The sequence below is a fragment of the Chrysemys picta genome, chromosome 4 (assembly GCF_011386835.1).
Source record: "Chrysemys picta bellii isolate R12L10 chromosome 4, ASM1138683v2, whole genome shotgun sequence".
NCBI classification, from domain to species: Eukaryota; Metazoa; Chordata; order Testudines; family Emydidae; genus Chrysemys; species Chrysemys picta.
The window spans coordinates 114,988,292-115,001,814 of record NC_088794.1 but is presented as its reverse complement, the minus strand read 5'-3'; the positions used below and the strand labels follow the sequence as shown (position 1 = coordinate 115,001,814).

General features: G+C 47.4%; 1 protein-coding gene across 1 annotated transcript; it reads left to right on the top strand.

Moving 5' to 3' along the window:
* Positions 1-5,292: 5,292 nt before the first annotated feature.
* Positions 5,293-12,691, top strand: NGB (neuroglobin). Its single transcript, XM_005301643.5, has 4 exons — positions 5,293-6,017; positions 7,575-7,686; positions 9,013-9,132; positions 10,623-12,691. The coding sequence occupies exons 1-4, from the start codon at positions 5,914-5,916 to the stop codon at positions 10,767-10,769; spliced, it is 483 nt and encodes a 160-aa protein (XP_005301700.1). The 5' UTR covers positions 5,293-5,913; the 3' UTR covers positions 10,770-12,691.
* Positions 12,692-13,523: the final 832 nt, after the last annotated feature.

Below are 13,523 nucleotides of genomic sequence, written 5' to 3'. Positions count from 1 at the left end.
CTTTAATCCTCCCCCCCCCCCAATTCATGATTTTTAAATTTGGTTCTTTTTATTCACCTTCTGAGCCTTTACAGTGCACTTGGGTCACATTATCAGGCTTTTCTTTGCCACCATGAGGGTTAGATATTTACTCCTTCCCCCTCCCCCCCCCCCCCGCCAGATGAGATCTGGGATTCTCACATTCACTTGCCTACAGCGGGACTTTAAGAAAATACCAAATATTACAAGAGTTGTGATAACAGCAATAAGAAGTTGGCAGCATAAAATACGGGCTCATCAAGCTCCCGTGAACTGGCTCTGACTGACCCATGCTTATTGCTCTGCCCTACCCTCACACCCACTACTATCATCAGAGTGCCTGCAAAGTGCGCCTTGATGTCAGCAACTCTATCCCTGCCCCAGTGCATCTTGCATCCTCCTCTCTACAACACTTGTTTCAAACGTCCCATTTTTGATTAATGCCAAGTGGTGTTTGTATCAACCCTCTGCACCAACCTGCTTCCTCCTTCAGCTCCCCAAAGTGCATTGTTTGCTCGAATTGGTTTGTTTGATTAGATTGTCCTGCTTTGAGCAGGGGTTGGACTAGATGATCTCCTGAGGTCCCTTCCAACCCTGATATTCTATGATTATCAGCTCCTTGCCTGGGCAAGACTAAGGTTCCCCTTGGTCCATGCAGAGCTGTGCACGTTGATGGCATGGAATCTGTTTTACCATCTCAAATCTCAGTGGCAAAGATCTGGGAGTCCAACTGGGACCCTTAAATCCTAGCAGCTAGGCCAATATCTGAGCTATTATTAGTACTGGGTTGCTGGGGTTGTACTCTTGTTCAGATCACTAGACCATCTCCCTGTATGATGAACCATTCTTCTGGGTAATCTTGCCCAGTCTCTGGAAGGCAATATGGGGTCTCAAAGGTAGCCATGTAAAGCTGGGGGAAATAAGAAAGTTACTTTGTATCTCCAGAGATGCCACTGGAAGAAGGAAAGAAATCATTGTGACAGATATACCAATTTCCTGCTATATCTGTGGGTCATCTTACTATATTAAGTTTATGTATCGTTGTGGACCAAGGATTGTATATAATTCCACGGAGGACCACAGCCTCTCCAGGAACTAAGAATGCTGCGGGGTGATGAGGCAAATTCATTCAAGTTGTAACACCTTCAGAATGGTAATACCTCTTGAAGAGCAGGGGCGCTGGAACAATTTGTATATAGGGGTGCTGAGAGCCACTGAACCAAACTGTAAGTCTTGTATATGATGGAAACCACTTCATCCCAGGGGGTGCTGCAGTACCCCCAACACCTGTGCTGAAGAGGCTTGTCTATACTGGTTGAAACTGAATTCTCCAGAGGCCAACAGACAAAGGAAGGACTTTGGATAAATAGGCTTATCCAGCAAATGGACAGGACCTTCTGTCCCCAAATCCCCAACTACTGGAGACGGGACACTAGATGTGGAGGGCTCTGAGTTACTACAGAGAACTATTTCCCAGGTATCTTTCTGGTGGGCCTTGCCAACATGCTCAGGGTCTAACTGTTCACCATATCTGAGGTCAGGAAGGAATTTTCTCTCAAGTCAGATTGGCTGAGACCCTGGGTTCTTTTTGCCTTCCTCTGCAGCATGGGGCATAGGTCACTTGCAGGTTTAAACTAGTGTAAATGGTGGATTCTCTGTAACTACAACCACCTCTCCTTCCCCCCTCCTTCCTGCTCAGCCCCCCCACCCTCACCGCGTGTCCCACCTCTCCTCCCTGCTCAGCCCTCCTGCTACCGCTCACCGTGTGTTTCCTTCCTCTCCTTCCCCCTCCTTTCCACTCAGTCCCCCTCCTACTGCTCACTGCGTGCGTCCCACCTCTCCTTCCTCCCTCCTTCCCACTCAGCCCCCGCCACTGCTCACCACGTGTTTCCTTCCTCTCCTTCCCCCGTCTCCCCACTCAAGCAGAGGGGTGGGCAAGCGGGGAGGTGGGGAAGGAGAGGAGGGACACACTTGGTGAGCGGTGGTGGGGACCTCCAGAGAGGGGAGTGGAGTGCTAAAGAGGAGCAGCCAGTCAGTGGCGGGCAGAGAAAGCTGAACTTTTATATGCGCCATGCTAGTTCTCAGGTGGCTGAGGAGGCAATATCTGCTACTCAGCTTCCCAGGTTCATTGGTAATCTTCCTGGGGAGTCCAAGGGACCTGGGAAGTTGAGTAGCAGATACCGCCTCCTCAGCCGCCCGGGAGCCTGCATGGCGCATAATAAATAAGCAAAAACTTCCAGCAGAAGCCCACTCCCAGCAGGGAGGAGGGGAAGAGGCGGGGCCACCACGGCCCAGATGTCTGGTGGCAGGGGAGGCGATGGCTGTGCCAGGGGAGGCTTAGCCTCCCCATGCCTATTATACCTGCTGTCCATGAGCACAGTACAAGCTTTGCCCATGATTGGCTGCCTAGAATCCCGCTAACCACTGTAGTAGAGAGAGAGAGAGCCTGGAGCACTGGGCCTGGTGCAAGACCTGAGGCCTGAACCAAAGTCAGGCCCTGTGTCAAAGCAGATGCTTACAAGTTCACTGTCTGATACGTGAGCTTGACAATAGTATTGCTAGTGTTGCTAAATCACAGGCACGCCTAAGAAGCACTAGGCACTGGGTATTCATGTAAAAACATTTCAGAAGGTTAGCACAGGCCTACCCCAATGTGGAGTTATGGTATAAACACCCTCCTTGAAAATGGTACAGGGACACACTGATCCATCTTAAGATAAGCTCAGGATCAGGGCCGGCTCCAGGCACCAGCTTGGCAAGCAGGTGCTTGGGGCGGCCACTCCGGAGAGGGGCGGCAGGTCCAGCTATTTGGCGGCAATTGGGCGGACGGTCCCTCACTCCCACTCGGAGCGAAGGACCTTCCGCTGAATTGCCACCGCAGATCGCAATCGCGGCTTTTTTTTTTTTTTTTTTTTTTTTTTTTGGCTGCTTGGGGCGGCCAAAACCCTGGAGCCGGCCCTGGACTGGATAATGGATGGAGATGTTTTGTTCGAACCAGCAGGTACAAGGTGTTGGGTGGTAACTAACTAATAGGGTAATACATAACTTGTTTGTATCAATATATAAAAGAGAAATCACAAGAGGGACATCTTTGTCTGGCCTAAGAGGCAGCAGAAAGTCCTGCTGCTAACTGAGCTAGTCCATTGTCACGGGCGTACATGCCCTGTAACCATTGAGCCAGGGCACTAGTACCGGTCTTCGTCAACAGTAGAGATGGCCGAGCGCCTTCACCACCGAACCGAGTCTGGTCTTTCTGGGTAATATTATCGAGGTCTGCAGAGCTGGGTCAGCACACGGAGAGAAAACACACACACACACACACCACCAACTGACAACCACCACAAGTGGATAAGTCACTCAAGCAATCTACCTCCAGCCATGAGGATGGCAGCAGAAAATTGTATCTGAAACTGATGGCAGCCTCTTGTGATACAGGCAAATCTCTCATCATGGGGGAGGAATCCTGAAAGAATTTAATTTAGTTGATTAAAAAAAAAGGTTAATAATGATTAACAGGTGTGTGGTCTGCAGCCAGGTCCTGGGGTATGATATTCCTTCACCTAAGGCTTTTGCTAATGCCTTCACTTCAAGAAAAGCCCCACAACAGCCCAATCAGTTCCACTTACTGAATAAAGGGATATTCAAGAGTAAGACAAAATACAATTTATTTATATATATAATATATATGTTTGTATATGTAATGTGCTACCTTTTGTGTGAGAGCGTGAGAGAGATCACAGCCTCCTATGGGACAGAACTGGAACAGCTCCCCTGGTTGACATAAACCCTACATGGCTAATGCCTAAGGGTGGTTCTCCTCTAGCAACAGCCCCTACCATCTGTGCTAAGTTCTAGCCTGAAGCTTCTGTGAAGTTCAGGGTAGTTATGTTGTACAACAAAGGGATGAATATAGCTGTAACATGATCATCAACAATATTTGTAGCTTTCTTCTCTATCTGTCTTATAGTTCCCAGGCCTTAGGAGGTGAATCTGATATGCTCCGCATCCCATCTTACCTGACTTGGTCACCAATAATTCCAAGACTTGTGCTCTAAAAACTGCTGTCTGCACCCCCCTGGAATAACCATACTGAACTAGGTGGTTATTGCATTGTTGAGCTCTGAGAATGTGCTGAGGTTTATGAAACATAAAGACAATTGTGATACCCCCAGAAGATCTTACAACCTAAGGGCCAAATTCTGACTCCACTGAAGTCAAAGGTGTTACAGCAGCAGAGAACTGGCCCTTCAGAAGAGATAGTGAGAAGACAAGAGTGGTGGGATGGAAGTGAGGATGCAATATTGTTGTGTTTAACATATTCCCCCTTCTAGGAACGAACATTAATGCTCTTGAGGAATGATGTATCATCATTGGCTATAAACACTTACAGCCCATACTGAAGGTACGGTGCAGGCTCCCTGGCCTTCAGAATGTCTTCTTCTCAAGGTAAATCTCATTAATAGCTGCGTGTTTGTAATTTCAGAGCAGACTGCAATGACTTTCAATGAGACACATGCTCCTATGTCACTCAGGCACTTTTGAAACCCCCACCTGAAATGATTATTCTGCTATCTGTCCACAGTATCTTTCTGTCGAGGGGCTCCTTAACCCAGGTCTGCCAGATTGTTTCCTTTCTCTACACTTGCCTCACTGCCGTCTGAGTCACTAGGCCATTTTAAGAGGAGAGCTTTTACTTGGAATATACTTTGAAGGCATCTGCCACAGCTGAAAAGTCTCTGGTCCATTATTAAATGCTTTGCCCTGTACAATTGGTTTCCTTTCCATTAAATTAAACATGTGATTATGTTCCCTTTCGACATTTCAAATCTCTAGAGGCACCTACCAGTGGATATACCAGGAGCCTGAGAGGGTTCTGGATGTCAATGAAAGTGACAGGAAGCAAGGGGCTACTGTAACCTTAAGAGCATCATTGAAAATAGCAGAAAGAAAGGGGACATTCAGAGGCAGCAATGTCTAATGGTTAGAGCAGAGCTGGGCATTGCAAGAGCTGGATTCCAGTCTTGGAGCTGCCATTGATTTGCTATGTGACCTTGGGTAAGTTTCTTCCCTTCTGTGTCTCTTACTCCATCTGGACAATAGAGCTGGTTGGAAAATGTCAACCAAAATGGGTTAAATCATCTCTTATGTATGGAGGCTGAAAGTCTATAGTTGCTCTTTGTGTGTGGGGAAAATACAACAAAGTGCACAATATTTATTTATTTATTATATGGCTTTAAAAAGATTGATGGAAGGGAGGGAAAGAAAGGTGACACTGTCTCTTTAAGAGCATCGGTGAAAGTGTTGCTACTGGGCGCTGCTCTGCGAGACAGCCAGCTGGGAAAGTGCTGCTGATAAAGGGAAAGGAGCTAGCTCCAGATCCTTGCGCCTGATAGTGTGTGACAGGGATCGAGTCAGGAGCACAGTTATCACCCTGCGCAAAGACTGGGAGAGGGAGACACAGAGAAACGTGTGGTAACCAAACAGCAGGGTGCAATTAGAAAGCAACGAGTCCTTCATTCTCTTCTCGTAGACACCAGGGAACAATATGGATCTTCCCCAAGGCACTCAGGTTTCATCTAATTGCTCAGAGAGAGGCTCTTTCTAAACCCACCTGTGCTGCTTCCAGATAGGAGAAGAGTTCTTGCTCTATTTGGAAATCCCAGAGATGTGATCACAAAGTCTTGTGCACTGTGCAGGGAAGAGCATCCTTGGCACTTAGGGAGTGAATGGTGTGTGTGCATCTCCGCTCGAGGCACTGGTAGCCTTAGATACTTGGATTACTAGGAGATCAGTGCCACCTGTAACTCAGAGGGCAGAGTAAGTAGTGCAGTTACTTTCAGAAGAAACGTAAGGTTTGCCTGGCTCTGTTCTTAACCTCCCTCTTTCTACAATAAAATGGAGAGTGGAAGATTATCCAGCACACAACAGGCGCTGATCCGGGAGAGCTGGCAGAAAGTGAGTAGCAACCTCCTGCAGCATGGCATCGTCTTGTTTACCAGGTGAGTAACAGGCTGTTATAGCAACAGGAGGCATCTATAGCAGGGTAACTCATCCAGATATGGAGTAAGCACCTGTGGCACTTGCTAGCCTGTTTCTTAACCATCCTCTCTCCCTGACCACCATCCCTGAATTAAGCAGTGGAAGCTTTCCAATCCCTGATCAGAAACACTTTCTTCTCCTTGGCAATGATTTATTTTTTTCTGGCTTCATCTCATTGCTCCTTCTGTCCATTTGTTGTGATTTGCACCCTGGAGAGAACAGGATTATGAAGAAGCTTGTTTGCATTTAAATCTAGAAGTTTGTTAAAAGGAGAACAGGGAGAGTATATGGGGTAGAAGACTGTGTATTTTTTGTGCCTTTGCAATAATATCCCTCATTTGTTAGCAGAAAAGATATTTCTGTTGTTTAAAGAGCTGCTCATTCCTTGTGTATATGCTCAACTCTGTGGAGTGTATCTAAGTGGCTTCCTAATTGTTTGTGACACTGCAGTCTTCAGACACAGACAGAGACCTGGCCACTGGGGAGAGGATCAACTAATTCCAGGTTCAATCCCAGCACAGAGGAAAAGGTGCATGGGAGAGAGCAGCTGAAAATCCAACTCGCTGCCTCTTCCAAGCAAATGAGCCCCTAAAGTAGGGACTAGCAGAATGGAAGGAGATAGAAAAATACCTGAAAAGTCCTTTAAAATTATGGATCTAAAAAGTTCGTGACGAGCTCCCAACTTCTTCACAGCCTGTGCAGAATGGAGTGTTGCATCTGGGAAAAAAACACGGCCCAACAGAACTGAAGAGAGAAGCTATCTAAGGGGATGTTTACAAGTTTTGTGAAAGGGGGGCGGATGTTGCAGCTGAATGTAAATATCTCAGATGAGGTTGATTGTAGGAGATTAGGGAGAAAGCAAATTGGCCATTGTGTGTATGTCTGTGTGAATTGCCAGACAACAGAGTCCCAGGAATGGCATTGATCCATTGCATCTTCCTGACCTCTTGTTCATTTCACCAGTATGCGAGTTATACAGGGACTCTAAGCTGAAAAAGTTGGTGGAAGGAGCCTAAATAGGAAGCCAGTGATGGTCTGCGAGCTAGGGGTTTATATGACCCTGCTCACTAGGGTATCCGGCTGCAGCATTCTGGGCCTTCCTGAAGTTGGTCGAGTTGGGATTCAGGACACTTATAAAATGGGGAATTGCAAAAGTTGAGATGGCAAACAGGCACAAATAAGGATTTCAGCCAAGACAGGGTCAGGCTAAGGATGAATTCCAGCAATGGCTTGGAGTTAATGCTAGGGAGCCATAAACCTACCAGTGAGGAATGGGGATTTGGGCTAGAGTAACAGAGGCTTTTTGTAGCCAGAGATGACCTGAACTGTCCCAAATTATTAATCTTCCTTTCAGAACTCTATGCTTTTCACATGATTGGTGGTGAAGTCAGGTCACCCTTTGGGTGGTGCTGGTGGAGGCTGTTGGATGGATCGGTAGGGAGGGGTCATCCTCTTGGTGAAGGTGGAGTCACTTTATGAGGAGTGTGAAAAGTCTGGGGTTTCTCTTTCTGTTGCAGGTTGTTTGATCTGGACCCTGACTTGTTACCCCTCTTTCAGTACAATTGCAAAAAGTTCTCCAGCCCTCAGGAGTGCCTCTCATCGCCCGAGTTCCTGGATCACATTAGGAAGGTAAGGGATGAAGAGGCCGATGTGATCAGTGATGCACAGTATAGAGAAAATTCCCTGAACGGGAGAAGCCCTGAGTAGCAAACTCTGCACTGGAGGGCAGGTCTCTCTTACGTCCATTTGCCATGAAATGTCAGGCAACTCACTCCCTGAAATACAGAGACATTAGTGAAGTTCTGCCAGGGGCAAATCCCCATGTGTACAGCAATGAGGGCTGGGTGCCATGTGTCCTTACGCTCTCATCGCAGTTATTGATTCAATGAAAATCAAAGGACTGCGTTCTTATTGCATGTGAATTTCGTGCTGCTTAGATGATGAAGGACTGACCACAGTAGAGACTGAAGGTTCTCTAGTTACCTACACACAGAACAGGGACAGTCCAAGCACTTAGATATCGCAGTGATAGCATGATACAAAACCCTATCTAGAGAGAGAGGCCATGGGCAAAGTTCCTGCTGTAACTAAAGGGCAGGCGCCACCAGCAATCTCCTCCTGAAGGTTCTCTTGCTGCAGCAACAGCAAGAGTCCACAGCCCCTTAAGTTACCTATCATAGGACCCATCATGAGGGACAGTGTTATACACATTCACCTCATCCTCAGACATGGAGGATAGAGATGGGGAAATAAAATATCTATATATCATCTTGGAGGATCCTGGTGTGTTTAATGCAGCATAGCGGAAGCCCTTCATTCAGCGCTGAAATACAGTCACCTCAGGGGTGGAACGCTGCAGCTATTTAGTGACACACTACAGTGCTACACGATAGTTTGTGACAGGAAATGAAGAAAAATTCCATATTCTACTGAAACTGAAAGGAAAAATTAGGGAGGCAGAATGTAATTATCCAGGTTGGAATTTGACCAACGCTTGCCAAAAGGGTCATGGGAGCTGTAATGGTCACTTGTGGTCACATCCTCCGCTTCAGTTCTCATCCAACAAGCTACATTTCCAGCATCACAGTGTCACAGAGAGAAGAGGGCCCCGTATTGAATCACCAACACCACTTGCCATACCACCTGCTGTCCTGCTTAGCTTGTGAGATCTGGTAGGATAACAGCCACATAAGGTGAGTGGCCCTTGAGTTTGCCTTTGCCAGAAGAAGGAGATGACGTACGCAGGTGGGGAGGGCTGTGGAAAACACTGTTTTTCAACAGAATACAGGTTTTCATCAGGCTTCGTGAAGTTCTGATCAAGCTCTTTAGCATAATGGAGCAGAACAGGCCTTCACTGTACAGCAGGCTAAGAATGATGATGAGAAGGCTGTTTGGAAATTTTGTTCCCAGCAGATGTTCTCTGCTAATTCTATCCTCTCTGGATTTCCCCTGCAGGTGATGCTGGTGATAGATGCTGCTGTGACCCACCTGGAGAACTTGTCCTCTCTGGAAGAATATCTCTCCAACTTGGGCAAGAAACACCAGACAGTTGGTGTGAAGGTGGATTCTTTCTCGGTGAGGCATCTTCTCTCTTCATGCTACTTCTGCCACAGCATTCTCCCAGCTTCACCCATGGTGCCATCCTGATCCACCATGAATGGCAGTGTATGATTTCCTCATTGTGCCATGAAGCTGGGTTCTAGGACTTCTGCACATATGTTGCTGGGTTATTTAACTCTGTTGCTGGGCAAGAAAACTGGCAGCCCAACTCAGTCCCAGAATCTGAAGCACCTACAAGGTGACCGTTGGCATGCTCAGGGGGAGCAATCCCACATGCTTGCTCTTTAGGTGGACTTGTGCTAGCAGCTTGAGTTGTATTCCCTGCTCTTTCTGCCCCGCATCCTAAGCTCGATGGGCAGAGTCTTGGGGTGCCATTTGCAAGGGAATGCAGCTACATCTCAGGCTGCATTTGCCTGGCACAGGATTACTGAACCTCAGCCCAGGACATTGCCAGATGTGTGATCAGTTGCCCCAGCTCTCACCTTCCCTCCCTCTTCCAGGTAGTGAGGCTACCCCTATCCCTCATTTCAGACCCCAGCTTCCCCCCCATCCTACCAATGAGCAGGAGCAGAAACACTAGATAAATGAATTGCGATTATGGAAAGCATCAGGCATGTTAACTTGACGATGCATAGGCTTCGTTCCTTTACCTCTCAGAGTGTGATGTCTTGTGCCACTAGCAATAGTCCTTGGCAGACTGAGCTAGAATTCCCATTACTTGGTGGATAATTATCCCGCTCTGGGGTTTGTTTCTAGCAGCCTGGATGAGGGAGGTTCTGTGGGGAGCCAGTGTGTTTATTCCATGTCAGATCAGCTATTTATACGGAGTCACCTGGACTGCCATGTCAATAAAGAGGGTTGGGTTTGGGATAGTGTACCATGTAGTGGAGACTTCCCAGGGTAGGATGGGCTCTGACTATCCAGTTTAGTCTGATACACTCTGATCTTTACCTGCTGCTGTAAATAGCTTCTGAGTATGCCTCAGTTTTGCCTACCTACTTTCAAATGTCATCACCAGCCTCCCCGGTGCTAAACTAGGGAAGAGTGCAGACTTCCTGCAACTGGGAGCTAAAGTAGATTAATAACCTTGCCTAGAGTCTCACCCCCACTCCTTTCTGCTGAAAAGTTTTATTCAGCACTGGATTGTGCTCCCTTCAGAAAGGGAGCTATGAGGGAGATCAATTGAGAGCATGAGGGGAGTGGGTACAAAGCAGTGTGGAGCAAGGGAAGTCAGCAGGGCGTGAATCAGCCCACAAGAAGAGGTGGGCGGGCGGCTTGGAGACATTTTGGAAAATTGTAGAAGGATTAGAGAGATGGGGAGGAAGCAGGAGTGGTGATGGGGCACCTATTGGGTAGGAGCTAGAGAAGCTGTGTTGTCCTGTTCTGGGCAATACAACAGGAAAGGCTCACAAAGGAGATGAATAAATTCAGCAGGTAAAAAACTGACATCATGGCTGTCCTGAGGCTTCTGACCTCTGATCCTGGTGCCTCTGTTTGGTTTGCAGGCAGTGGGAGAGTCCTTGCTGTTCATGCTGGAGAAATGCCTCGGTACTGCCTTCAGCCCGGACGTACGAGAGGCTTGGACCAGGCTGTATGGTTCCGTGGTGAAAGCCATGAGCAGTGGCTGGGATGCACGTAAAGAGGGGGAATAGACCTAGCAAGTTTGGGCTCTGGCTTTCCTGTTCCTAACCCAGCAGCAGCTCCGAGGAGAGTGTTGACTCTCCTTTCCAACCACACCCATTCCAGGGCCATCTCGGTAGCCCTCTCTGTCTTGCTTTGATATTACCCACATCTCTGCCTCTGACGACGATCCCCCCCTTAATTACAATGAGCCCTTGCATCCACTTCCAGGGGGCAGGGTAGAGCTGGGCTCAGCACACAGAGATGGAATGAGCTTGTCACAAACTGAAGCTGCCTTCCCTCAAATTCCAATAAGTTTGTCTCTCCACCTAAATATTCTCCTGGAGTCATTGCAGGTTGGTTAATCCTTGCTCTTTATTCCCTCTGCATTTGCCCTAGAATAGATCCCAGGCCCTTCCTCATGTAAGGTTAATCACAGCTGTGTGTATTTCCTAGGGAGAGGCTGAGCAGTGTAGCTTTTTGAAGGTGGAACTGGGTTAATCCCAGTGTAAGGCGGCTCTTACCAGGTCTGAGCTGCTAGCTGGCTGCATTTGGAGTCAGTTGGCTGGCTGATTTAACCTGAAAGCCAGCTGAAATGCAGCAGCTATCAGTGCTTTTTAAAATGTCTTCCCCTAAAGTAAATTACATAAAGTAAGTACAAATACAGACTTTGTATTAGAATTAAAGTGACAGATGCAGCTTTCTCCTGGGAGCAGCTTCCAAAAATCATCCTGGTTCTTGGCCAAAGAGAATATAGCTGGAATTCTTCCCATTTACTGATCATTTACATATTTATAGCTTCCTGGGCCCTTAGGGAGAACTCCTACCCATCACTGAAATGCAGCCACTCCTGGGGTGGAATAAGACACCTGATTAACAGCATACAACAATGCTGTGCCCCACTTTAGGACAGGAATTGAGTAAGAACCAATATCCAATTGAAAATATGGGAGGAATGTTCAGGAGGTAGAATAATTGCTTTAATTGGAATTTGACCTGAACCCCCGGAATAAGATCCTGACTCCTGTGAAAAGTGTCCCATGGGATTTTAAATGACCCCATGTGGCTAGGAACTCGGTTGTATGTCTTATCTGAGACATTGCTCCTCCAGAAGTACAGCGCACCCTGTTTGGGGTGTTGGTACAGACTGAGGGAAGAGCACATCCTACTGAACGTCCAGCACTGCTTCCTACAGGACCTGGATTTTCCATGCAGATCTCTCATCCGAGCACGGAGTAGGTACGACTCACTGTTATGTTAACGTAACTGCTACCCAGTGCCCTCGTGACCCTCACCTTGTAACAAGAGCTCACGTCTGTGGTTTTGGAGCAGCTCTGTGCCAGTCGGCCAGTTAGAGAATCCTCAGTTGCATATTCTAGGGAGGCTAGTATGGGTGTCCTGGATATGAAATGCTCACTGAGTTCACTGCATCTCTGATGGCTGCAGCTTCCTTTTATCCAGAGGGATCCTCCTCTTCTCTCCTTATAGGTTTTTGGGCTCCACTCTTCTTTCCCTCTTCTGCAGGCTCTGACTACGGCACCAGATCTTCCCCCTTACTACTCTCTCTCTATGTAAGCCAAGCTGGGTGGATGTGGTAGCTCTCCTCTAACCTGCAACTCCTGGCTAGTTAGGGAGGGGGAAGCTGGCCCTGGATCCAGGAGACCAGTGCTGGCTGTGCCTGTATATCCCAGGAAGGGAGAGTTAGGTGCTCCCCTGTGGAGTTTTGAAAGGTGATCAGTGCATATCCAATACCTTCTCTGCTGCTGTAAACCTATGAGGTCAAAGACTTGTTTGTGCGTGCTGTGGCTGGGTGGGCAGCTGCGTGTGATGAATAGATGTGTGTGGGTATGAACGACCCCCTGTCCAGCTTTCATAGTCCCTCAAGCTCACCTGCTCTCTGCCATGTTTTGTGTAATTCCTAAGAGAAATAAAGCAGCTGTTTGTGTATGCCTCCTAGCCCTGTCTGGACTGTGTTAATAGACAGTTGTATAGCAACAATGCTAGTATTAAATCACACCTGCCAGGGACTGATACAAGGTGACCTGCAAAGGACTTTTTTAAAAACGAGTCTCTGCCTTTTTGGCTTATTTATGATTTCAACATAAAAGACCGGAAAGGTTGAAAAAGAGGAGTGGGCGAGGGAGGGTTTTGTTTTATTTCTGTGTGAATCTTGGAGATAGTGCGAATGTCAAGTCTGGCCTTGCCTGGCTTTGCTGGAGGACTGCTCGGTGGCCTCAGATGTCTATTGGGAACTTTTTCCCAGGTCTCTTATTGGAAGGGGCACGCAGGCTGTTGAATCTTTAACAAAAACGTCCTTTCTACTAATGGCTCGTTAACCAGTGATGTTAAATAGCCCCTAATGGGATCAAAATGTTCTGAGCAGTAGACCAGTAATCCCTTCCCCTCTCAATTTGTTCATCTTCTCTCACTTCCGTGATCATGCCATTGCGCTAATTCTCAAGTTGCTGTCAGCTGTGTCTACGCTGGGGAACTGAACCATTGCTAACTGAAGCAGTGGGATAGCCCTGCTGGAAGCACCTACTATGCAAAATATTCACGCTAGCTATGTTGTTTTGGATTAAGGAATATTGTGGTTTTGCCCCATCTCCCTTCTATATTGTACCTAAGCTAAAGGCTAAAAAGGCTTTTTTTTCCCCTTTACAAGTCACCTCTTAGGGCTTGCATCATGCCTGAGATCTAGGTAGATTCTACAGGTATTATACCCACTTGATTATGGGGGAAACCGAGACATGGATGTCTTAAAGCAAACCCAGGCCTGCAGGCTT